This window comes from Sapajus apella, unplaced genomic scaffold (genome assembly GCF_009761245.1).
Source record: "Sapajus apella isolate SASKATOON/1434 unplaced genomic scaffold, GSC_monkey_1.0 scaffold44, whole genome shotgun sequence".
NCBI lineage: Eukaryota > Metazoa > Chordata > Mammalia > Primates > Cebidae > Sapajus > Sapajus apella.
Genome location: NW_022436984.1, coordinates 4,220,948 through 4,248,861, shown reverse-complemented (window position 1 = coordinate 4,248,861; position 27,914 = coordinate 4,220,948). Strand labels below are relative to the sequence as shown.

General features: G+C 35.8%; 1 protein-coding gene across 11 annotated transcripts in view; it reads right to left on the bottom strand.

Moving 5' to 3' along the window:
- Nucleotides 1–27,914, bottom strand: part of LCLAT1 (lysocardiolipin acyltransferase 1) — a 187,595-nt gene that overhangs the window by 68,134 nt on the left and 91,547 nt on the right. For 9 of the 11 annotated variants that reach the window (XR_004257183.1, XR_004257184.1, XM_032239206.1 and 6 more), the window contains 2 exons: nucleotides 12,626–12,772; nucleotides 6,171–6,287 (listed from right to left, as the gene is read on the bottom strand). Coding sequence is in view for 9 of the 11 variants with exons in the window: in XM_032239206.1 (XP_032095097.1) it covers nucleotides 6,171–6,287; nucleotides 12,626–12,772 (264 nt within the window). In the remaining 2 variants the exon portion in view is untranslated. Of the gene's footprint in view, nucleotides 1–96; nucleotides 5,602–6,170; nucleotides 6,288–12,625; nucleotides 12,773–18,807; nucleotides 18,965–27,914 lie in introns of those variants that run through there. The other 2 variants (XM_032239212.1, XM_032239214.1) reach the window with 2 other exon arrangements.

Sequence of the window (27,914 nt, the reverse complement as noted above, 5' to 3'; positions counted from 1 at the left end):
GCTCAGGGCCAATGTTTGGACCCATATTATACAGGAATGTAGAACCTTATGTTTTGTATACTACCTTCAGATCTAGCTGTGTGTGTGGTTTTTTTAAATTTACCCCTATTTTCCCTTTACCTTGATTTCTTCTCTTACTTTTGGTGCTTCTATTATTATTATTATTACTATTTTTTTTTTTTTTGAGACAGAGTCTTGGTTCTGTCACCCAGCCTGGAGTATAGTGGTGCAATCTCATTCAGTTCACTACAACCTCCACCTCCCAGGTTCAAGTGATTCTCATGCCACAGCCTCCCAAATATCTGGGATTAAGAGGTATGTGCCATAATGCCTGGCTAATTTTTGTATTTTTAGTAGAGATGGGGTTTCACCATTTTGACCAGGCTGGGGTACCGCTATTATTATATGATACATATTTATGTTAGCCATTTTAAACCTTTACTGGAATACACAGTATAAAATTACATTGACCAATTAGTTGATTGGCTCAAAAAATATGAAGAGTATCTATTATATGCCAGGACCTGTGCTGAAGGCTAGAGATAAAAAGTCATGGAGATAAACAACTAAACAAGTGATACTACAGTAAGAAAAATTTACATATAGCTAGTAGGAAAAGCATTCACATAGGGAACATAAAGCAAGGTAGCCAACCAAGCCAAAGATAATCAGGAAGGCTTCCTGGAGAAACTGTTATCTAAGGTGACATATACAGGTTGAGGAAATCATGGAGAAGGCTCAGCATACTGTGCACTCTGGGAAAGAAGTGTGGTTCTGTAAGGCTAGAACGAATGGTACAACTAGGGAGATAGGAGATACAGCCAGAGAGGTAGGTCATAAAAGGCCTGAGTAAATCATGTTAGAGTAGATTTAACCTTGGAATACCATGAAACCCAGTGAAGGTTTCTGCTGGAAGCTCACACAGTCAGATTTGCACTGCAACATTTATTGAATGCTTGCCATTTTCCAGGCACTGTACTAACTGCTTTATGTACGTGACTTCACTGAATCCTAACAAGAGTCTTATGAAGTCATATAAAGTAACAACTGTTATTATTTCCCTCAGGCTTGCTGAGGGAAAGTAATCTGACCTGTTACACTGCTAATCCTGGTGAAGCCCAGGATTCCAATCCAGGTCCTTTGACTCCAATGCCTGGACACCTACTTCAGTGTGCTGCCACCCTCATTTAGAAAAAGGCTTGACTCTACAGCTACAAAGTAAAGAAAGGACTGGTTATGTCAAGACCAGAATTAGAAAGACCAGCTGAGCAGCTGTATGATAATTCAGGGAACATACAATGGAGGCCCAGATCAGTAGGGCATTGCGAATGAAAAGAATTAATTTGAGAGATCCTTAAGGGGTAGAATCAAAGGCCTTGTTTGGGATTTCACAGCATGTGAAAATCAAAGGGGAGTGAGCCAAGAATGACTCCCAGGTTTCTGGCTTGAGCAACAGGGTCAATGCCTTCAGTTCCTTCTTTATTAATTTTCCAGTTTTTTAACAGTAAGTACGTTCTGTTTTTACAGTTAAAAAACTATTATCTTTTTTTAATAAAAAATGAGCCAGTGTTGAGAAAATCAAGTCATCAAGCTATTTCTGCAAGTTGATGGTAAAAAGAAAGAAAACAATTGAACCACATTTTTTTATCCCTCTTTCAAGCCAGGCTCTGCCAGAGAATAGAACCACAATTTGAAAGGACAGATAGTTTGAATGCCATGTTTTGTTTTGTGTTTTAGATTAGAGAAATCGAGGAGAAACTGGTAAATGCAGGAATCAGAAAAATAAAAGGGGCTTACAGAAAGAAAATCCTTTATATATATATATATATATATATATATATATATATATATTTTCTTCATTTAAACAGAACTCACAGTAGAACCAATGATATCAGGGAGAAATCTTGGAAATAGAAAAAAAAAAAACCTACAAAGAATAATTTATTATTATTTTTAAATTTTTTTAGCATTTGAAAAACTGTAAGCTTATTACACAGTAGAAAGAACATGAGCACTGGAATCTGGAATCCAAAAGACTTGAGTTTAAAGTTCCTCTGCTCTGCAGCAGTATGACCCTGGGAAAGTTGCTAAATGGAGCCAGGCTCCACAGGCACAGCACAAGGCAAACTACCACCTAGCTTAGGTAGGAGAATTATGGGATATGTATGAGTGGTGAAAGAGGTAGCTATGAGTCTAGGTCCCCATCACCAGATTGATTCAGTAGGTCTGAGCTCAGACCTTAATATCTGTATTTTTAAAAAGCTCTGTGGTTGATTCTACTGCATGGGCAAGGTAAAGAAACGTGCATAACTCAATACCTGGCACATCGTAAGAACTCAAGTGTTAGATGGTTGTTTTTAGGTACAAAATAGGGCTTCTATCCTTCTTCATTAAGACTATCATGACTTTTTTCACTAAACACAACAAGATCTATCCTAAATGAGCAGCTCAGATTTTGTGCTGAAGAAAAAGAGGCGAGGTGGGCAGTGACTAAAAGGAACAAAGAAGACAATATAAATTCCCTTTATGGTCTAAAGCGGTACCATGGCATTTGAAAATTCAACATGAAGAGACATTAAAGGTCTCTGACATGCAGTCATGTATACTTCTCCTGAGGCAAATTTGAAAAATTTCTGCTTCATGATGTGCAGGTCACCAGGTCACTCAGGTGATCTGGGTGCTTACCCACTCATCAGTGTACAAATCTCATTTAGGTTCTGTTGCACTTTATCATCGTAAATAGATTTTTTTAAATGTTCCTTGTAAAATGGCCTCAAAAGAAAGTCAACTGCTAATCTATAAAAACATTTCCAAAATTGGGGAAATGGAGATGGTCTCAGAAAATATTCTAGCAAATGTCAAAAGTCTACTGTACAGCCACATCTTATTTAACATAACGGAAAGGTCTTATCCAATTTCATAAATAGTTTCCAGCAATAAAAGGCTGTGTGAAAAGGTCAGAGTGCATGATATATAATGCACCCAATATTTTAATAATTTGTCTGCCTTTCTTCCTTCCCTCCTAAAACATGCTGGCTGTTCAAAAGGGTAACTGAAATGCCATTCTGGGAGAGGCTTGCTGACTGTTATAAATGCAATGTGAGCCACAGAGAGAGGTTTCTGTGGGCCATCTTTAGTCCTCCACTGCAGGCAACAAACAGACTGGATTGTTAGCTAGTTGTGCACTGAGCAAAAGTCTATGAAATTAAAATAGTCTAACAATGCTGTTGAAGACTGAGCTGTCTATGATTGGTATACTGTTTTTATTTCCTAGGTAGCTATCAACTTTCTCAGAGTAAATCAGAACTGTTGCAGACAAACATGAGAGTCCACAAGCAGGGCTATTAGACACTATATATGTAATCTGTGTGTTAAGTCAGCAATTCTCTCCCCCTGAATACAAACTGAAGAATTTTGTTCAGGTGTGCTGATCCAAATTACATAGTGGGAATTTAATTTTTATTTAGTGGTTAACCCTGTATCCCCCTAGAGTAATAGTGGAAAGATTACATCCTTCATTCCTTTATATTTAGAATCTAAGCATATGAGCTAAATATGGATTGAAATATAAACTGCTTGCTTTGAATTCAAAAACAAGTATTTCACACCTAAAACTCAAAACTATATGATGATCTCAAGTCATAATACATGAGCTTAAAGATCAGAAAGCCAGGCTGGGCCCCCTTCTGAGTCTTGGATTCCTGTTCTAAAAGGGAAGTCTGGACTAGATGACCTCTAAGATCCTCCTCATCTCCAATCACCAATTAAACTTTTTCTCCCTCAATTCACTTGAACTCCCCAGAAACAAAAGTGGCCCTCAACTCCCCAACTGATGTCTCCTTAGCTTCTGCCTGCTCTGCTCCTCCATCTTCTCAGGCAGCATCACAACCACCTGCCTTGTGACTACCATCTCTCTGTGTTCTGGACATTTAGCCTCTTTTTAAATTCTTTTTTCATTAAACTCTTAAAGAAAATATTCCAGCTCACTAGTGTTACGAAGGTGCTTAATAATCTGGAGTTTTTTTTTTTAACTAAATTCATACTATAAATATAAGCAGCAAGTAGTTACAGTAGAAAGAACATGAGCTATTCAGTTAGACGAACTGTATTCCAATAATTTTGATGAGGTTCTTTATCTCAACTTCTGCTTCAGTTTTGCACTATGAGATAAATATTTAAAACTACCACATACAGCTGTTATGAAGATTAATTGATCACAGGCATATAAAACACACAGCATAATGCCAGGTACCTAGTAAATGCTCAGTTAATGTTAGCTGCTATACTATTGTAATTATCCTCATCATATTTTTAATTTTTATTATTATAGTATACAAGTCCCTTTCTATGATTCTAACAAAATCATCTAACTGTAGTTTTCTAACTGAAGCAAATGGAATCATCTGTATTTCTTTTACTGATACAGAAGGGATGTTGGGAGACCAACTGCCCAGACCAGCTGGCATGAAAAATTACATATTGTGGCTATTGACTAGTGCTTGAAGTGATGACTAAGTAACACCCATTCACCAAGTTATAACTCAGTTTGCTACTAAAATATTTTCCAGGTTTCAAAAGAGAGCTCTAGAGATTGTTCTATGATGTTATAAATACCTTTAAAGAATTCATTAAATACTTTAAAATAGAAAAACATTGTTGAATGAGAAGGGTGAGTCTAAGTTACATGCCACAGTAAATGGTATCAAATTAAAAAAAAAAAAAAAGCATCACTACTTTAATGTCTTCATGCCTCTCCACTCCACTCCACAGGCATGAAGAACTATATTCTCCATGAACTTCTATGGGTAGACAGGCACTCATATACATATGAATATCAAGCTCACAAGTTCATGTTATATTAATTGTAATCATAGAATATAAAAAAGAAGCCAAACTAATATAGATAACATTTTTGGTTTACCATATCATATGATTTTGAATTGACTGTGAACCTTTCTTTAAATCAGGGGTACTTGGTTATAAATATGTGTTGTCTTGGCAAGTTAAACTTTTTATCTTAAAGTACATTAAATACTAAAAGAACAACAGTGATGCTATTTAGGGAAAGAAGAACTTTATATCTCTTCTTACATAATGGTTCAAGACTTTTCATGTTATGCACAGCAGTTTTATGAAAATGTATCAGTTACCAGATGAAGGTGATAATTTGTCACAGAGATCACCAATATACAATATGGCTTACTAGAAATCAGAGTGAAAGCAGAAACATGCAAACACAATTCTTCTCTTATGTGACTGTGGGCTTATGTTTCCAAATAGTACCTTTTCTTCATATGTGTGTTACTTGTGTGTACAAATGTGTATAAATATATAAACATGCAAATATGCAGAACTATAATTAAAAAGTACAATTGGTTTTTGTTTACATCAAAATGTAAGCATTTAAATGGGTGCGATATCATCAATGGAATCACTTTCTGCTCATATATGCCCCTGAATAGACAGACACAGCTTGAAAGAAGCGTGATATGAGCCAGAAATGAGGAAGCAGAAGAAGGAGGTTCTATTCCTGACTCACATGACCTGTGGAAATGTACTTACCACACTGGATGCTAGTCTTGCCTTCTTACCAACCAGTTACTGGGTGGAGTGAGTGAAATAATTAAAATAAAATTATTTTTCAGATTGTTATAGCTTAAAATAACAAGAGAATGATATATTCTCAAATCCTAAGAGCCAAACATATAGTTAAAGTGGTAAGATTTTTTTGTTTGTTTTTCACGAATACTGAAGGAATGGATTAAGTGATAAGATACTTTTAAGACAGTTTTGCCATTTCGAGAAATATTCTAACATGGAATTATAGCCTAACTCTATATGTAAATATATACACACACATATATGTTTTTATATATGTGTGTGTTTTTATATGTGTGTGTATCTATCTATACATGTAATATAGAGTTATGTTGGTTCCAAAAAAGGAGAAATAATTTCTTACAGAGATCTCTTTTAAATCTCTAAAGAATACACAGCAAAACATTTTAGTACATAGGTCAACTTGGAATAAAAATACCAAGTAGTCAATGTTAGTAGTCAATTTGAGATAAAGTATTAAAAATCCTTTACAAACTCTAAAGGGCTATATATAAAGTTTAGCAATTTTTGTCACTTTTATAAAAAAGGTACATTTTGAGATGGGGGCTTACCTTCTCTTAGACGGTCTACCACAAAAGTAAAGCCTGTAGTTCTTGGATGTAAAACATATTCGTATTTCTGAAGTCCATTCTTTTCAGCAAACTCATTACTTCGAGCCTTGCTATTTTCTAAAAAAAAAAAAAAAAAAAAAAAAAAAAAAAAAAAAAATGGACCATTAGAAACCATAAACTAAAGGGAAATACATCAGGTAGGAAAGAAGTGCAGAATTTTATTGATAAAAATAGCAGTTATTTGTTCTATAATTACTGAATACTGAGTCTAATGAGAAGATACAAACATTGCAGATGGTTCGATATCAAGATCCCAGACCTACTTATGTAACCAGACCCAGGTTTGGCTATTTGCTGCTCTAAAGCCAAACACAAGGGGCAAAGTTTGCTGGGAGGGAAAGCAGGTTTTAATCAGAGAGCCAGTAAAATGAAGATAGAGAACTGGTGTTCTATAGTACCATCTTAAGTTTTAAAATTTATCATAGAGTTTTCCAAAGAAAGCTTGGTATGAGACATGTGGGAATGGTACAAGGTCTGTGTGTCTTGTTCTGATGGCTATCTTGGGTAACTGGTCATCTGGAGATCCACTTGGCATTATTTTGACTTCAGCCTAGTGGTAGTGGACTAATTGTTCACAACTTCGCCAAAGTGAGAGGGTTCCACAGGGGCTTCGTGCCTGGTTTGCTTCAAAATTAGCCCCTGGAATTTCTATGCAAGCATACAGTAGATAACCATACATGGTGCAAGGAAGTGTCTAGTGGAAAAGGGGGGAAAACAGAGTCTGAAGTACATTTCAAGGCTATATTCTAAGAATAAAGAAAAAAAGTTTTAAAATGCGTTTCAAAGCTCAGATGCTCCGTTATACTTACAGGAATTTAAAAAAATTATAACAAAGGTATAAATAGATTTTTAGGTATTTTCTGAAATCCATATTCAAATCTTTTAACTTCTTTAAAAGATTTCATAAAAGTCAGCATTCAATGAAAATTAAAATACTAATAAACTAAATTTTTTATAAAATAATCCCTATATAACAAAACTGAAATATTAAAATATAAAATGCTAATAAAACAAAACTAAGACACTAATAAAATATAACGACCTAGACATCCAGAAAAAATAACTAGCAATCAAATATATCAGATCAACATTTTTAAAAACGCAATAATTTAGGACTTCAATGTAAACTGAAATATCTGCCTTGCTCAAGCACAGAGTATGCTAATATTACTAACCCAAACCACTCCATAACAGAATGGGCACATGATTAGCACATCATGTACAAACATCTGAACATGGTTTGGCTGAATATAGTTACAGAGTCAAGTATATGTTCCAATTGTTGGCAAAAACTTATTTTTCCATTCCATGAGGTAACTTTACAAGTTCCAAGAAGAACCAAACCCATTATTCAGCAAATACATTTGGAAAAAGTAAAGTGTTCAGAAATTTGGCCTCAACTGCTGGGAGAGATCATGAAATACTTTCTGATGACAGCAGATGTTAGAACCCACAATCCTCAGTTGCATTCAAAAATTTATAAACTATTATTCCAAATCACAAGAAAAACACTTATATAGATACAACTTTACTAGGAGTAAATTTAAGATCACTGAGTCCTCAAAACCTCCAAAAACCATACATGCCTTCTACAACATGGAAATATTCAAAGAACACTGCTGTAGACGGTGTTACATCATTTTATGATAGAGGAATAGCCAGGCAAGTCAAAAGTAAAGGCCCTACACATGAAAAGTAGTAAGTTCCTCTCATATTCATTTCAGGATATCCTGGATATGGGGCTACAAAACAATATTTATATTATAGACAACTGACAGGACCTTAAATGGGATTAGGAATCCCAGAGACACCACAAAGATGAGTAGTAACCACCTTCTCTTTAGTTTGGTCTTTCAGTTTATAAAACTCTGGGGATTCTGAAATCAAAACTGAACTGTTGTAGAATGTGAGTACAAGAACAAACAGCTCTTAAACAAACAGTCACAATATGGGAAGGTAAAAATGATCAGAAATACAGAGAGATTAGAGGTGCAGACTTTTCCATCTACCCCCGACTTCGTCTACCCATCCCAGACTGTTACTGCTAGTAAGTGCACTAGCATCCCACCTTCTGACCACAGCCTCCTGTCTTGTCACATCAGTCCCTGTAACTCTCCCACTCCTGCACTCCTCCCACCCATGGGACTACTAGCAGCTGTTCTCAAACCAGCTGGGCATGTTTCACCTCAGGATCCATGCAGTTACTGCTCCTCCCTTCACCCAGAATGTTTTTCACCCATACAGCTGCATGCTTTTCCGCTGCGTTCAATTAGTCCCTACTTAAGTAGAAACTTAACAGAGAGGTTTTCTCTAATCACCTTAAAGAAAATAACACTCCACACCCCTTCTATGACTATCTCCTGATCCTGCCTTATTTTTCTGCATAGCCCTTATGACTACCTGATTTATTTTTATTAACTTATTAGTTTATCATCTGTCTTTCGTCATAGAACGTAAACTTCATAAAAGTAGGGATAAAGATCCAGGCACTCATATATTTATTAAAAAAAAAATAAGTTTGACCAGGCACGGTGGCTCATGTTTGTAATCCCAGCACTCTGGGAGGTTGATGGGTGGATCACAAGGGTCAGGAGTTTGAGACCAGCCTGGCCAATATGGTGAAACCCCATCTTTACTAAAAATACAAAAATTAGCCAGTCATGGTGGTGCACACCTGTAATCCCAGCTACTCGGAAGGCTGCAGCAAAAGAATCGTTTGAACCTGGGAGGCAGAGGTTGCAGTGAGCCAAAATCATATCACTGCACTCTAGCCTAGGTAACACAGTGAGACTCCATCTCAAAAAAATAAGATACGTTTTATGTATACAGGTGTTAAGTTACATGCAATAATATAATTGTTAGATTCTTTCCAAATCAGGGAAATGGAACTCGAAATTATTGTATACTAATTGTGATGGCTAATTTTATGGCAATTTGAATAGGCCATGACACTCAGGTTTCTGGACAAATATTATTCTAGATGTTTCTGGGAAGGTATTTTATAGAAGAGGCTAATATTTAAATTAGTACACTTGAGTACAGCAGATGACCCTCCATAATGGGAGTGCGCCCCATCAAATCAGGTGAATGAAAGCCTTAACAGAAAAAGACAGAGGGAAGTTCCCTCCTCTCCCAACAAGAAAGAATTCTACCTCTAGACTGCCTTTGGGCTCGAACCGCAACTACTTCCTGGAATCTCCACTCTGCCAACCTACCCTACAGATCGTGGACTTACCAAGCCTCACAACTCTAAGAGCCAATTCCTTCAAATAAATCTCAACCTATTTTCACATATACACATCCTACCGATTCTCCTTCTCTAGAGAACCCCAACTAATATACCAATACAATACAGAACTCCCTAACCTTTAAAACACATTTTTAAAGAATAAAGAATAAATACATATGGGTGCCCATATGTCTGTGTGTGACCAAATGACTAAAAATAAATGGACCAAAATTAAAACAGTGTTCACTTATAGGCAGTAGCAAGTTTTGTGCATACTGCTGTGTTTCCAAATTTCTCCAAATTAACATCTATCATTAAAAAGTTATAACCAACAATAAAATATAAAGATAGAATATATGTAACATTAGATTTAAATGCATTGATTTGAAAATGTACATGCAAGCTAGATTCAGAACTTAAATTATAAAACAGTCTCCTGAGCATAAAAAAAAAAAAAAACACAGTTTAAAGTTAAGTATGGTAGTAACTAAACACCTTTTAATTCACGAATACTTTTTCCAAACTGGAGATATTTTGTTAGCCTACTTTTAAAAATGATTTTTTTGCCAACTCAATAAATTATCTGTATTATACTATAAAAAATATTTAAAAGCTTCAGGATCAGTTTATTTTTTCTCCTTGGCAAAGTCTGGTTTTAAAGGTAAATACCATTTGAATTTAAAACATATATGCAGCTATATCATGTAATGGTGAGCACTCTGGACTCCAAAAACATGCAACTAGATGTAGAGTTCAGCACCTATAAAAAGAAACCTGAAGGCTGGCTGTGGTGGCTCATGCCTGTAATCCTAGCACTTTGGGAGGCAGAGGCAGGTGAGTCACCTGAAGTTGTGAGTTTGAGACCAGCCTCACCAACATGAAGAAATCCCATCTCTACGAAAAATACAAAATTAGCCGGGCATGGTGGTGCATGCCTATAATCCCAGCTACTCAGGAGGCTGAGGCAGGAGACTTGCTTGAACCCGAGAGGCAGAGGTTGCGGTGAGCTGATATTACATCATTGTAGTCCAGCCTGGGCAACAAGTGTGAAACTCTGATGAAAAATATTTTACATGTACATTTTATTATTCTGAAGGTCTAATGTATGAACATATTAACATTAATGTAGCAGTAACATATGGCCTTTTTTTCATTTGTTTTTATTTACCAAAGAACTCCCAAAGTTGGCATTCTTTGATGTACATTTTTGCATTCACAAATATGAATCTATCATTTCAGTAAATGGGTTTCTTTTATTTATTAAATAAAGCTGATATTTCAATATCCAAATTTAAGTATTATACATTCTAAATATTATAAAATTTAAATATGGCTGCCTGTCCCTTATAATTTCCTAATGAGAATTTAGTTCTGGGAATCAACTTACAATTTACAATAATATATTTGCAAGCTTCAACAACAAGCAGCCATTTTTATTCTCCGTATTATCCTCTGTGATCCAAACGCTTTTAGAATCTCAACCATAAAAAATCAAATATGTACTACAGAGTTGGCATATATTTTAGAACTCTGACTGCTATATAAAAAGGGCCACAGTTCACTTAGCTCAATTCCATCTGCAACAGATGTGTCAAAGATCTCTTCCTTGTTACCTATGGTAAATCCCAAAATACCTTAATTTTCCTTAACAACTTATTATGGCTCAGTCACCTATTCACTTACTTAAATACATATGTAATGTCTACTTTTCATCTTGAATTCTCTTTTGTAATAATGAGTTCCATAAATTACGTCCACAGTGTGAATAGTATGTTCATTTACCTGTTCTCCTCTCTTAAATTCAGAGTTGCTTTTCTTAGTCTATTACCAAAAATTTGAAAGGTAAGTTCATGTTCTACCTCTCCATACTACTTGAGATTTTAGATTTCAGTTCTCTCCTGCTTTAGCCTGTCTTCCCTTACACAGCAAAGCTGTAAGATCCACTGAAACCCTCTCAAATTCTGCTGTATCTTTCTTGAAGTTCTCTATCGGGGCTATTAAAGGTAAATTTTAGTCTTTTGAGTCCAAAGATTTTATGGAAGTACTTCCTGTCTAAGCTATGCCCCCACCGTCACCCCTCCCAGTATCAACCAGAGAAGTTCTGCTTGTATCCATCTTATCATCTTATATTCTTGATAGAAGGTTTCATATACAAAAATAATAAAAAATGTGAAAACTATTGATTTAGTAAGGATGACAGACTGTTCGGCATTTTGTTTTTAGTCTTTGTAAGACTTTTTTGAAATCCATCGGCAATTCCTGGCCTATATGGTTTATACCTGGTAGCCAGGTGTTGTGGTAGTTTCTGGTGTAGTCCCAGATACTATAGGCTTGAGCCCAGGAGTTCAAGGCCGCAGTGAACCATGATTACGCCAATGAACTCCAGCCTAGGGGACAGGCTCAAAAAAGAAAAAGAAAAGAAGTTTAATATTTAGGAAGGCGGATAAGTTATAAATATGTCTTCCTGTGTCCTCACTACTACTCAATGATGGCTGAATTTTCTTGAAGAAGGGCAAAGCTTTCCTTGACTATAGCAAGGATAGGGTTTAAATGTCAGGAGAAAGGTAACTTATTAAGGTAAATCAACAATTACTGAAATTAGTTACTAACAGATCTTTTTCTTATGAGGAAGAAGTTGAGGAGTAGAAAGAATCTAATGGATAAATAAATACCTTAGAGGCGGATAAGAGAATATGAACAAGAGGTAGGAGAGGATCAACATTACCTAAAACATGACTTTAAAACCATGCTTACATAAAGATAAAAGCCTGATATTTTAAAATATATACTGAGACTTAAAGTACTAAGATGGCAAGTATGAATAATATGACCTCTTGGAGTTGCCTATTATAAATTCAATGGGCTGGAAACGAAGAGTTCTGAGTCCTGACGTGCTATTGATTAACTGAGTGACCTTAGGAGTGAGCCATTAATCTTTTTTTTTTTTTTTTTTTGAGACGAAGTCTAACTATGTAGCTCAGGCTGGTCTCAAACTCCTGGACTCAGTCTATCTTCCAGCTTCAGCCTTCTGAGTAGCTGGGATTCCAGATATGGACCACCATACCTGTAAGAGCTCTTATTCTTGCTGGTGTTCGGTTACTTCATCTGAGAAATGAGAAGTTTAGACTAGGTGATTTCTAACTTTGCCAAACCCAGGCTACCTTACCTGTGAGATCAGTTCCTTCTGGGAATATGAGGAGTTGAAGTGGTTCGTGGATATCACAAAAGTAATCAATCATGTCTTCAAAATGGCTCTTGTCATCCTTCCATTTCCTATGAATGAAGATATAGGCAGCAGCCTGCATGGCCCAACCTAGAATCAATTTAACAAGTATTTACATACAATTTTATTGCCAATATCCACACATTAATAAATATAATATTTTAGTTTTCTGGTTTTACCATAAATTATTTACTATCATAAACATCTCATGATATGCCATAAATTCAGCACTGATCTTGGGTTAAATAACATACATATATATAAATACACACAGACACAGACACAGACACAGACACAGACACAGACACATACACACACACAAGAGAATACCCTCAAAGCAATTTGGTAATCCTGAGGTTTGCAAAACTCTCAAAATTATCTTTTCAAGCCAAAACTAGCTATTAAAATATTAAGAAAAAAAAATTTCCTTAGTATTTATCACAAACTTATCCAAAATTTTAACAATCCTAACTAAACAGATATTTTAACTAAGATATCTACAAGAGATAAAAGAACATACGTTGCCAGCCTACAAAGCAGTAAGTAAAAGACTGTTGCCAAGCATACAAGAAGCATTCTCTTTAATGTTTTCCTCCTGATACTACTCAATCTCTAAATGCAACTGCTATTTTCACTATTAGGCACTTTCTATTTCATTGAAAAAAGTAGGAAAATTATGAATGTTACTAGACACGGTAATCAGAGCGTACACTGTGACTATATTCCTTTTCTCTAGGGCAAATCACCCTTGCTTCTTGAAGAGGGAGACCTAACCATGCCATGTTCCAGATGACCAGCCATCTCTCCCTGGCCACAATAACTAGAACTACTATGGTAGATAACTAACTGAGGCAGCCAATCCAACAGTCTGTCCAATAGCCCACAGAGCATGAAAAACTTGGACAAACACAGTAAATATCTAGGCCAACCAAATGTTCCCCCTCAGAAATTTCACCTAGGACCACAGAGAACCCAGACGAGTTGGTAGGATACAGTCAAATGGACAGACCAACAAGCAGAGGGGCTAAGGCAGGATAAAAATAGCATATAAGAGGCCAGGAGTGGTAGCTCATGCCTGTAATCCCAGCACTTTGGGAGGCCGAGGCAGGTGAATCACCTGAGGTCAGGAGTTCGAGACCAGCCTGGCTAACATGGTGAAACCCCATCTCTACTAAAAATACAAAAAATTAGCCAGGAATGGTGGTGGGTGCCTGTAATCCCAGCTACTCAGGAGGCTGAGGCAGGAGAATCACTTGAACCCAGGAGGCAGAGGTTGTAGTGACCCCAGATCATGCCACTGCACTCCAGCCTGGGCAACAAGAGTGAAACCCCATCTAAAAAAAAAAAAAAAAAAAAAGCATATGAGAGCGAAGGGCAAAAGCTCCAGATGCTGGGAGACAGTTTTAATCTCCACAAGTCCTGGCCAGTCTATGGATTTACCTCTTGGCTATCCATGAGAATTCACCTCTCTCCCTGCCATGCAGGAGTAGAGGAAAAATAAACTCTCATTATTTCAGCTGGTGTTCCTTGCAAACACAGAACCAACTAAGACAATAGCTATCATCATCTGGTAAATACGGAAGTACCCTGAGAATACATGAAAATAAGCATTAAATTATTTACCAGTGATTAAACACACAGCCATGATCCATGGTGGATCATGCCTGTAATCCCAGCACTTTGGAAGGCTGAGGCGGGTGGATCACCTGAGGTCAGGAGTTCACGACCAGTCTGGCCAACATGATGAAACCCTGTCTCTACAAAAATTAGCTGGGCATGATGGTGGCTGCCTGTAATCCCAGCTACTCAGGAAGCTGAGGCGGGAGAATCGCTTGATTCTCCGGGAGGCGGAGATTGCAGTGATATGAGAGTGCACCACTGCACTCCAGCCACACAACAACACAGCTGGGTGGCAGAGCAAGACTCCATCTCAAAAAAATAAAAAATAAAAAATAAAATAATAAACATGCAAACACACACACACACACACACACACACACACACACACACACACACACACACACTTTATTTGGCTTAGGTAAGTCCAAACTAGAATACTGTATTTCACAGATATAAACAAGCATGTACAAAAAAATTCACTTCAGTGTACAGGTCTTGCTGATAAGCATCCAGTTAATAGTCACTGTAACGTCAGTCTCATCCACCAATACTGGACGTGACCCCACACTGCCCCCTCCCAAACATCTGTCCTTCACTGAAGGACACCTAGGCCAACAGAGCAATGTATGTAAGCAGTATACCTCTGGAGTGAAACCACCACAAGCCAGCTATTCACCCTTGAGACCCAAATATAAAATGAGCACAATGCAACAGTATTTACCTGAGGGGGACTGGCTTGAGAAACACTAAGTAAGATTCTTTAGCACAGAGCATTCAACAAGTAGGTATGTATTATTGTTATAATAAACAAGTTACAATAATATCAAGGATATTACATCAAGGATTGTAAAATGTAATGAAAGAGTTCCTATTCACAATACTAAACAAAAATGTGCAGAATAAACCTAATTAACTTGCAGGAGCCATATGAAAACAATTACTTAACTAGAAAGAGATGGAGAGATTATACAACGTTTTTGAACTGAACCAGTGATGCCAATGGTCTCCAATGAAAATATCAATAGCCTGAGGGGGTGTGAGAATTTGCCTATCTGACAAAGCCAAAAATTAAATAAGGCTGCAGATGATCTATAATAATAAAAAGGTGAGAATATTCAAGACAACTTCGCAATAGAATAATAAGCAGGAAAGACGTGAACCATCAAACAAGTGTATTATGAAGCAACAATGATTAAATCAAAAGTACACCTGCAAAAATAGGTGAATGGAAAAGAATGCAAGACCTAGATAAAAGTCCTTGAATATGTTAAGGATTTGGTATATAATAATGACAGAATTTCAGATAAGTGGGAAACAAATGAGTTGGTGTTTTTTAAACATTTTTATAGAGATATAGGTTACAGTGAAGTGTGCAGACAGTAAGTATATAGGTATAGAGCTTAATAAATTATCTCATATACATATGTGTCTGGCTATCACCCTATTAAGATAATTGAACACTTCTAAAATCCCCAAATGTTCTCATGTGTCCCATTCCCAGTCAATACTTCCCCTCCCAATAGGAAACCACTGCTCCAACTTCTAATACCATAAATCGGATAAGTAGAATCACATAGTATATATTCTTATATATTTTGCTTCTTATGCTCAATATTTTGTCTATGAGATTCATCTATGCTGTTGTGTGGCAGTATTTTCTTCTTTACAATGCCAGTATCAATATAATTGCTGGTGTCAATTATATAAATATACCACTGTGTACCAATACACAGTTATTTATACTTTTGATGAAGATTCCCTGTCCATTAGGAATAAAGCTAATACAGATAATCTTGTACCTGTCTTTTGTTGAACATGAACACCCAATTCTGTTGAGTAGATAACCAGCAGTAAAACTGCTGCCTCATACAGTTTATGTCTGTTCATCTTTAGTAGATAGCACTGGTTTTTCAAAGTGATTATACTGACTGACACTCCCACCAGAAATGTACGATCCTTCCAATTGCTCTATCTGTATCTTCCCCAACACTTAATCTTATGAGTTCTTTTCATTTTAGCCATTAGAATTCATGTGTAGTTTTTATTTGCATTTCCTGCATAATAATGCTGAGCACTTTTTCATATTCAAATTAGTCATTCAGATTTCTTCTTTGTGAAGTACCTCTTTAAACATATGTTCCTGAAATGTATTTGTTTGGGTCTCAATTTTAGAAGCTAGTTTGGCTAAAAACAGAATTTTGAGGTTCTAAATCATTTTCCCCTCATAATATCAAAACTATTTTCTGTAGCCCTCTATCACTGAATATATTCAGTGATATTTTACTTAATTCATTAGGTAAATCTAGTAAATCTAGCTATATAAATGTATACAGACAACAAAGTTTTCCTAACTGGATACTTTATTTCTTTCCCCTGGAAGCTTTTATAATTTCCTTTTTACCCATAGTTTTATAGAAACTCATCAGTGTTAGTCTAGGTATGGAACTTTTTTCATTAATTCTGTTCAGCACTTGGTAAACTCTTCCAATGTTTGAGTCTTTCTTTAATATCAAAAACACTCCTTTCATTTGAGAAAATATATTTTTTTTCTCTTCATTCTCTCATATTTTCATCTGGATGTTCTGTTAAGATATTAAAGCTTCTGTATATCTCCTCTCATAGTCTTTATTTCTTTGCCATTTGACAAGTGTAAGGATAATTCCTCGGCTTGATCATCTAACTCACTAACTTGTCAGCTAAAGCTGTCCTACCAATTGAGTTTATTTCAAAAATCATATTCTTAATCTTCAAGATTTGCAATTGGTCCTTTTTTCGTAGCAGCCATTTTTAGGAACAAATTGTGTAATTATAATAAAAATGTTTACTGAGTGCTTACTCTATGTTTAATATTGTTCCAAGCATTTCTCATTAATTCAATTAATTCTCAAGACAACCTAATGAATTAAGTAAAATTATTACCCCTATTTTATGGATGAGTAAACTAGAGACACTGACATCTACAGACATGGTTAAGTGGTAAAACCAGATTTCAAACATAGGCAGTCTAACACGAAACTTGATGTTATTTCTGCATAGATACTTGACTCTTTCCACAGGTATTAATTACACATAGTTTAAATTCTCCGCAGAGAAATATTTATTCCTCAGAGATTAGATTTCCCATTTTTTAGTACTAGATACTGTTTCTGTTTTTTCCTTAAATGTTTACTAATTCTGCAGAGTCTCATATTTGTAAAGGATATTCTAGACTGAACAATACTGACAGGTTGAATGTATTTCTGCATTCCAACTGAGAATACCTCTTGCTCCCCATATGGTAAGGAAATGGTAGCAATATCCATGAGGTTTTGCTATAAAACTTTTCTAATATTTTGTTATATCTTCTAGGAACTTCACGACAATGTTTCTGAATCTCTTTTACTTCCTTTAGCTTAATTTTTTTTTTCTTTTTTCCCATTAAAAAAAAAAAAATCACAAAAATACCTGGCAAGGTTTTTGGGTTTTTTCCATTACATTGTCATCAATGCAAATTTTATCCATGTTTAAAGTATTACTCAGATTTTTCTTAATGTTGAAATCCTCAAAAAACACATTTTTATTACATTTATTTCATATTTCTATGACCTAATGATAGTGCAATTTGTATCCTTAAAATTAGCATATATAATTTGTCTTTTTCATACTTTTCCACTGCAGGATATTCTGTCTTTTACCTGAATTTCTCAGACAAGGGCTAGGAGTCTGGCAGGTTTATAAAGATAGAATCTGTATATACTGGCATAGCTCCACTACCGCTATCTTCTTTCTAAAACCTCATTTATGTTATCAGCATTGCCTTCTCAAAGCAGATGTAAGTAATCACTGGGCATACTCCATTGTCCAAACCTAGCTCATCATTTTATAACCTAATTTTGACTTATATTTCCTTTTTATCAAGTTTTAGAGTTGTGTAGGGGGAGAAAGAAATATTTACTTGAACTTATTTTGGCATTATGCATTCTTAATAAAAAGTAAGCCTAAGCCTTTTCACAACTTTTCTTTCATTTCAGTGTAGATGAATACAGTTAAGGAAATAACAAAAACATCTGCACTACTCACCTAATGCATAACTGAATCTCAACAATAAAGTAAAATTTATCACTGTTGTCCTCCTATTAACTCAATATGGCATCTACTATGGCACTATGAATATGACACCAGAAACAAAAAGCAAGGTGGAAAAGAGATCGACAGCTGCTCCTTCAACATTATTTTCAATCCTGAATCAAGGATGTGGATGCAACCAAGGAAATGCTACCCACATGCCTCTATTAAATGAGAATGAACAAAAGGAATAGATGCAAATTTTATATAAACTTTTATCACAAAGATCATAAGAAAATGCTGTATTTACTGAGTGTGTACTTGTCCATAACAATAGCTGTTATACAAATAAATCAGGGAATTAATAATAACTAATTATATTTTTCAGAATTTCAACTTCTGTTAGGGTGCTAAATGCTAAATAGACAATGTTAGGGAAGATCTATCTTTTCTGAACTCACATTACAAACTAGGTAATGCTCTCCACATCCCTCTTCTAAGATAATTAATTTCCATGAAGGCTTTTAAAAACTCTGCTGAGAGGCAATTTTATGACCTTTTTGCAGCAATAATCCTGTTGTAGTATGCCTGTATCATTAGGTTTCAAATGTGACTGTGCTGAAAACACAAGATAGAAATCAAAGTATAAAATATGAGCAAGTAATAATTGCATAATATTCTAACAAACTTAATTCTTGATATAATTTTAAACTTGAAACACCAAAAAGTGGAGAGAAACCACCCATACTACAAATTTCACTAGATTCCACAAACATAATCATATATGCCTACAGACAGTAAAAAATCTGGCTTGACACTGAGGCTTTTTGGTTATGATTACAACTTTGGGGTTCATGTTAACATGAGACCAAACTCATCTTTCATATTGTATGAGACTGGAAATTTGACCAATTTTCTAAATGAGCTATTATCTGAGCTATTTCTTCCTGTTGCAAAACTGATTCCTAAGTACATTACTCGAGAGGACCTATAATCAAAGATATCCCAGGAGCAATTAACTTATGGTATGGAAAAATAATCATCTCCCAAAAGATGTCCACATCTTAATTCCTGAAACTGTAAATGCATAGTGTCATGTGGCAAAGGGGAATTAAGACTGTTAATCAGATGAATTTAAGGTAGTGAGATTAGCCTAGATTATTCTGGTGAGCCCACTGTAATCATAAGTGTCATTAAAGGTAGGAGAGAAACCTCATAAATATATATAACTACTACGTACCTACAAAAATTAATTTTTTTTAAGTGGAAGAGGGAGGCACAAGATGACTTAGTACTTATGTGAGAAGGACTCAACCAGCCAATGCTGGCTTAGAAGACGGAGGAAGGGACTACAAGCCAAGAAATGTGGGCATCCATTAAAAGCTAGTAAAGGCTGGGAAACAGATCCCATACCAATCCTAAAGGAAAAAACAGTCCTGCCAATACCTTGATTTTAGCCCAGTAGGATCCACATCAGACTTCTGACCTCTAAAACAGTAAGATAATAAATTGTGTCCTTTAAACCACTCTATTTGTAGTATAAGCAACAACAGGAAACTAATAAAGAGCATAAGTGCCTAGATTTTAGTTTGTCACACCATTCTTCAAAAAACAAAAAAAAAGGATCTAAGGCTCCTTAGAGAAATGCTGAGTCTAGGGATGGGGCAAGGAAAAATACAAGGTGAACCTGGAGAATAAAGTGCCAAAAAAATAAGCAGTTAAAAGAAAAAAGACGGTAGTATGTCAAAGGGACACAAGAGTCAACCCTCCCAGGCTGGGCTCTGTGGCTCATGCCTATAATCTCAGCACTTTGAGAAGCCGAGGCAGAAGGATGGTTTGAGCTCAGAAGTTCAAGACCAACCTGGGCAACATAGCAAGGACCCTCCCCCCATTTCTCTATTTATTTTAAATTAGCCAGGCATCGTGGCATGTACCTGAAGTCCCAGCTATTCAGGAGGCTGAGGCAGAGGGACTGCTTGAGCCGAGGAGGTCAAAAATGCAGTGAGCTGTGAATGCACAACTGCATACCAGACTGGATGACAGAGCAAGACCCTGTCTCAAAAAAAGAAAACTCCTAATGGCCAAAGCTGGCCATTGCTACCAGTGGTAAAATAATGATAGCATCAGATTATAATCTAAAGAATAAATAAATATGGATGAGCCCATATTGATATAATTAAATCACTAATTAAATAAACGGGGAGTCGGGACAAATTTTTTCTCAGAAGTATGAATAATATACACAAATACTCTGCACTCCAGGAGACGGAGCTTCATTCCTTTCCCCCAACAGCCAGCCTTTGAGTGTGGGCTGTGCTTAGTGGATAGAGTATGTAAAGGGGAAAACAGTAACTTTGCAGAGTAACAGTAACCTGACAGATACCACCTCAACCAAGTGATTAGGATTAGCATCACCAGTGATAAGTCATGTTGAGATCATGAACCTCTCTGATATGAGAAGGGCACTTCACCTCTGCAATATTCTTCCCCCAAGCCTACAGCTCTAGTTTAATCATGAGAAAACATCAGACAAACCCAAACTGAGGAACATTCTACAAAATGTCCAACCATTACTTTTCAAAGCCACCATGAAAAGCAAGAAAAGACTATCACAAAATGAAGGAAGACTGCAGAGATATAACGACTAAAACCAAGGTGGTATTCTCAATTGGATCCTAGAACCACAAAAGGACATTAATGGAAAACCAGTGAAATCTGAATAAAGTCCATTGTTAATAGTACTGTACCAAAACTAAACTCTTGTTTTGACAGATACTCCATATAAGATGTTAACAAGGGCCGGGCGTGATGGCTCACGCCTGTAATCCCAGCACTTTGAGAGGCCGAGGCGGGTGGATCACGAGGTCAAGAGATCGAGACCATCCTGGTCAACATGGTGAAACCCCGTCTCTACTAAAACTACAAAAAATCAGCTGGGCATGGTGGCGTGTGCCTGTAATCCCAGCTACTCAGGAGGCTGAGGCAGGAGAATTGTCTGAACCCAGGAGGCGGAGGTTGCGGTGAGCCGAGATCGCGCCATTGCACTCCAGCCTGGGTAACAAGAGTGAAACTCTGTCTCAAAAAAATAAAAAAAATAAAATAAGATGTTAACAAGCTGGGTGAAAAAGATAGGAAAATTCTCTGTACTGTTTTTGCAAATTTTCAATAAATCTAAAACAATTCCATATAAAAAGTTTACTTTAGAACATCTAACTGTTGATGCAAACTTCTGCTTAACTAAAAAATACACAAATAATGGCCATTTTCCATTCTGAAATCAAGACCTAAATAATCTTACTTGGAACTCGTTTACTATACCATATTACTTGGCTGTAACAATTGAAGATTATCAGCAACAATTTCTAAAGATACAGTTTTGACACTATTTTCATTGTGAAAGAACATTTTAAATTCTTGGGTACATAGTATGTCCCTGCCTGGTATTAATTACACAATAGTGTAATGCTCAGAAACATCTGATTTTAAGCATAAGGAAAATATTTTCTATAAGATTTGTTATAAGAAATAAATGGGGAAAGTCCACATTTTTTTTAAATGACATATATAATAAATACAACAGCTAATTTATTTTGCCCCCAGGTCTCACGATGTTGCCTTTCTCTTTAAAAATATCTGCACAAATACGAATACTTAGCCACAAGACAAATAACAACTGAAGGCACTGGAATCAAATTGTCTATTATAAAGTTACCAACTATAAGATACAGTGGGTTCATCTTGCATATCTTTTCCATTATTATTGCAAAGTGCCATTTTGAAGTTGGTTCAAAGCTATTATATGATTTATTTCATTTGTGCTTTTCCACCAAATACAAAGCAGATTAAAAACCCTAAAGCTCCCTCCAAATTCTATACTGCTTTGTACTGAAGTTACCCTATTATAAAAGCATATCTTTTAGATAATTTTAGAATGTAATTATCAATTTAAGCAAAGGAATTTCTCAATTTTCAGCAGACCTGAGGGTACTAAAAGTAACAGAAGTGAAATACACTTCCTAGCTTATATGTGGGATATCTAGCAGCCTAACGCAATGTAAATTTGCTTAGGTATTAGAAATAGTACACATCAACAGGATATCCAATTTAGGTAAACAATTGCAGTAATGTCAGTAAGTGACAGATAATCTTAAAGCTCAGAGCCATTTCTCCTGGCCAAAGAAACTGTAAATTTCACACAGCTCAGGGCTTGAGCTCTGTTCAGAAGTCAGCTAACAGATTCAAAACAAAAGCTTCATTTAAGTTATTTAGATTTCAATGCCATCCTAAAAAATTAGTTCTCAATGTAATTCCAGAAAGAAAGGTAATCCTGGTAAACTGCCTGGCAGATGATTTAACTGAATTGAACTTTCTTTTATTCTCAATGAAGGAAAGTGAGACTAAGCTCTGATTTTTTTACCTTGCCCAAATTCCTTTCTAAGGGATCTAGGGAGTCATGCCCTACAAACCATAAATTCTCATCAGATGAGTTTTGTTTAACCTTGTATATTGTGACTTACTTTCCAGTCTTACTCAGGCATAAGGGAAAAAATCAAAAAGTTTTACTCCAAAATATATTACCTCACCACACTTTGAAATTGCCCTGCAAAGTCTCTTGTGAGAAAAATACATATTCTATAGAGAATCCTCTTTCCCCTTTGTTTTCCTTTCTTTCTTTCCAGATCCAGGAGATAATCAACTAAAGCCAGGCACCCTTTTAGGTCTGGTAAGAAACATTTTTACAACCTGCTCTCTCTCTGAAGGCTGCTATCTGAGAGATTCTTCTGCACAATAAAACTTGGTCTCTGCAATCCTTTACCTTAACCTAAACAATCCTTTCCATTAATCCCAGGTCTTCACATAAACTCAACCAACTGTAAATCAGTAAATGTTTAAATTTACCTATAGCCTAGAAGCCACTGCTTTAAGTTGTCCAGCCTTTCGGAACCAAACCAATGTATTCCTTAAATGTATTTGATTGATGTTCCAGCCTCCCTAAAATACATAAAACCAAGCTGTGCCACGACCACTTTGGGTACATGTTCTCAGGACTTCTTGAGGGCTATGTCATGGGCCATTGTCATTCATATTTGACTAAGAATAAATATCTTCAAATATTTTAGGGTTTGACTCTTTTCGTCAACAAAAGTATATCGCCACTACTCACTACCCCCCCGACTATGCAACAAAACTCATCTTGGCTAAGCAACGCTGGCAACCAAAACTACAAAATCAACAATTACCAAAACTTATGTTTCAAATACCAGTAGAATTGCTAAAATGAAATAATTTGTTATATATCTAAAAATAAGCAGAGATGTATATGTGTCTTCCAGGCAACAGAACTAAAATATGTTTAAAATATTCTTTTATTTGATGGTTTTCATAAAAATTTTCATGTATGACAAGCATTTAATTAAAATTTACTGGATGAATAAATCAAACAATAGATATATTTCTTATGGCTTGCTGAAATGGGGGAAAGTAAGTCACATGAGGATACTTTGGGCTATAAATAACAGAATACCAATCTAAAAGTCATATAAACAATTTGGGTTTATGCTTCTCACATAAAATAAAGTCTGGCCCCAAAGCCGGTTCAGGAGCCAGGATCTCCCATTCTAGTCTGCCATTCTCGTGATATCTGAGAACCTCCCCTTCTTAGAGGGAATGCGTGCAGAAGTTTCAAGCCTCATGTGCTCACACAATTCTGTCCACAAGCAATGAAATGGAGAGGCACAGGCCCTTCATCGACTTCTTTCATCTTATTAAGGAGGACTATCTTTCCCAGAGACTTCAACATACTCTCCCATAAGCCCCTTTGGTTTGACTGGCTCAAACAACCATCCCTGTTGACATGAGGCTGAAAAAGACAGTATCAGGTATTTTCATTCTCTGTCATAGGATGTGTGTATCACAATGGTTCACTGTTAAGATTAGTAAAATACTGCTTCTGGCCTTTAGTTATTAAGTAATACATGGAATAACACAGGGGAAGACGGCTGCTGTGAAGCTTTACATAATTAGTTAATAGGATACCATAAAGTAAACAATGCAATAAAGAAGGCCAGAGCGCCAGAAACTTTGCTGTGACAGTAATAGCTATAGCATAATTAATAAGTAGCCAGGAATCCTTGACTAGAAGCCCCCTTTGAAGAAATAATCACAGATGGAGCTTCAAACACACTAGCTGTGGAGATTCATTCCAGGAAGGCTCGAGCTATCACTACTTTTGGGTAATAAGGCACCTTTACCTAATGCAGGCAACAAAACTGATGCCTATGATTGCACTAAAGAAACCGGCAGGAGTGGAGTGTTACTGAGTCCTGTGGGGAGTTTTCTAGTTTGGGCACGTACAACTGGCATGTGCATTTCCTGGCACAAAATCACCAATAAGATAAATCTATTCATCTTATTCTTCTGGTTATGAGCAGAGGGCAGCATTATATTGTGTTGAATTAAAAAACGAACTCACCAAACTGTATAGAGTCAAAATATTCATGACTTTCTTCTAATTTTAGTGAATGTCCGTTTCAAGTAGGAGGAAGCTGGGTAAGAAAGGGGGAGTTTTCCTTCTCACAGGGGGTAAAGTTAGGCATTATAAATTTTAAATGCATCAAACAGAAAGACATCTATTCTTTGTGTTTAACATGTGATAGTGAATAAAATTTAGGTGACTTCAATACATTTGGTAATTCTTAAAACTGTGTTAGCAATGGCATATTTACACAAATTTATAGTGATGTTTCTAAATACATCAATAAACTACAGATCAAACTGAAAATCTGACCACATAAAATGTATCTTTCCAATCCACATATCCCTGTATTGACTCACTTTCATGTTAGCAGCATCATGCATTATAATCATGTTCCTATAGTATACTAAAAAGGTAAACAACACATTGTAACTGAGTTGCTTTTATTCACGGTCTTTAAAAAGAAAAATGCATATGTAAAAATACCAACTGCATGTAAAAATTCTAGTCATTTCTTCAGATTTAACTAAAAAATTATTTAATATTTTGGCAGTTTGTATTCTAGGAGGCTGAACTGTACAGTTTGCACTATCCTGTGAAAGCAGACCACTACAGGAACTTCTACATATCCAGTAACAATCTTCGTATGTCTTGAAAAACTGAGAATGGATGAAAGCATTCATCAGAGACCATGCTGTCTGTATAATCCAGATACATCACAATGTATGGCTTTCCTAGTTTTCACCACTATACTTCTTTACAGAATGTAATGTTTTAGAATTCCAGAATTATATAACAATTTAATATGAAATCATGAGTTCATATCAGGAAAATTTCTGGCTTAATCCATGACTTTGCCAGGTTTTAATCACTATCTCTTTAATATTACTCTCCTTTTCAAGCTTTCTGAAAGGCTCAAACTCTTTTCTTACTCTAGAGTGATTCATGATTCAGAGAAACCAAGAAGCCATGAGCTGGGTATATACAATTGTCACATGCATTTCCTGGCAAAGAATCACTAGGTAAATGGACTTTTTATGACAGTTTTAAGTTTAATATTTCATTTCACTAGTTATTAAGTGGTCATAAAATTGGCTAAAAGTAAAAATCTACACATGTACTACCATCAGAGACAGTTGAACTCTACAAAACATTTTGCTTAAAATCTATTCTGTATATATCTTAGTAAATTCTAAACAGTTAGTTAATTTAACAAAATTCTTTATAACTTGATCTGAAATCTAAATACTCATAATTATTCCTACCCTGTTACATAAGAGTGTTGCTCTAAACTTTAAGAAAAGAGCTTTCTAATTCTAACCTCTCATCCATTTCTCAACCTGGCATTACAGATACAGTGTTTTCCTTTAGTCATTTGTACATGAATTAAATAGACCAGATAATTATATTCTAAACATCTGGTAAGCAAACACTTATTTGAAAAAAGAAATGTGACTAGCAATCTTAAATACTCCGTAAAATTACACCAAATTGTAAACAAACTAAAACTGGTATAGTTTGAAACAGTATCTAGTTGACCATTACAATGCATCTGTTCTTTTCTCTATCATTTCTCCAACTTTAATTCCCTCTTTAACTCTCATTTGCAAGCATGCTGTTTTGTTTGCTGCTTACACTCACGTCTTGTTTACTCTGTATTTGTTTGCTTTCGAGGTTCTAACATCTTTTTTCTCCAATCCAAAATCTGTTCCTGTTAGTAGTTTGCATTTTCATGAAATTCTATCAAGCTTACAAATAGTTAAGAGCCTACAATGTGTAAGATACTCTATAAGTAGCTTATAACTCAGGAAGGAAAAGAAAACAAACAAATGTAAAAGTTAAGAATGAAATATTTAAATAGGGGCTCAAGGTGAATTTTCCTCTTGTATTACAGAAGGACAGGCTTGCAATAATAAAAATGACTATATCAGTACAGAGTAGGAGAAATAAACACTTGGTGGTCAAGGAAAGAGATAATGGACCCTAAGTCTAATATGGATTTCTGTAAGTAAGGGGTAGGAGGGTGTTACCCACCTTCATAAATCAATATCCAAAGTGGGCCTCAGGATAAACAAGAATAATCCCTTAAGCACAGAACCACGTATCAAGTGTTCAAAGCTGACAGAAGTAACACACAGAGGGGAAGCTGAGAAGGACTCTAGCCCTACTGGGTATTTAAGGGTGGGTCTGAAGGAAGAGAAGGATGATCCAAAGGACCAAGGGATCAGGATCTCAGCTGCAAACTAGAAGCTACTAATAGCATAATCGGAAACAGAATATTTTTATATTTTGAGAAAAACTACGATTTGGTGACTAATTGAAGAAAGAATGAGTCAGAGACGATTCCTGTATTGCATAGAAACTAAGTAATCTCTAAATTCTATACCAACTCTAAAATCCTATGCTTCGGGAATCATTTTCTTAATAGCTAAAGAGAAAAAAAGTCCTTAAGCAATTTCCATTTTCTAGCATGATGGAGTTAAGATCTTCTTGGTCAAATCATCCCTGTAGAAAACAATTAAAAATCTGGACATAAGATAATCATCAGAAGGTAGTACGGAGGGAGCAGAAGCAGAGAGACTGGTGCAAGCTCATGCTCACTTGCAGGAAGAGAGATGGAAAGCTCTAAGAGTATGTTCCCTTCTCCGAAACGTTCAGCCTCGCGCTAAAGGCAGTCTACAGAAAAACATGTGGCCAAAACACACAACTACAGCAGTGCTAAAAGAAAATGTATAGTCCTAACACCTGTATTTAAAAAGAAAAATGATCTTAGATCAATGACTTAAGCTTCTACGTTAAAAAACTAAAAAATAAAAAAAAAGCAAATTAAGCCCAAAGAACATAAAATTAGGAAATAATAAAGATAAGAAATAAGTAAAACTAAAAACACAGATTGATGAGGGGAGGGGAAGAAATCAATGAAACCAAAAGCTGATTCTTTTAGGGGGAGAGGGGCAAATCAATAAAACTGACAAAACTCCAGCCAGATGGAACAAGAAAAGGGAGAAATAAAAGAAGGAATGTTAACTACAGACTCTTTAAGCATTAAAAGATTAACAAAATACTATGAACCACTTGATGCCTTAGTTTGAC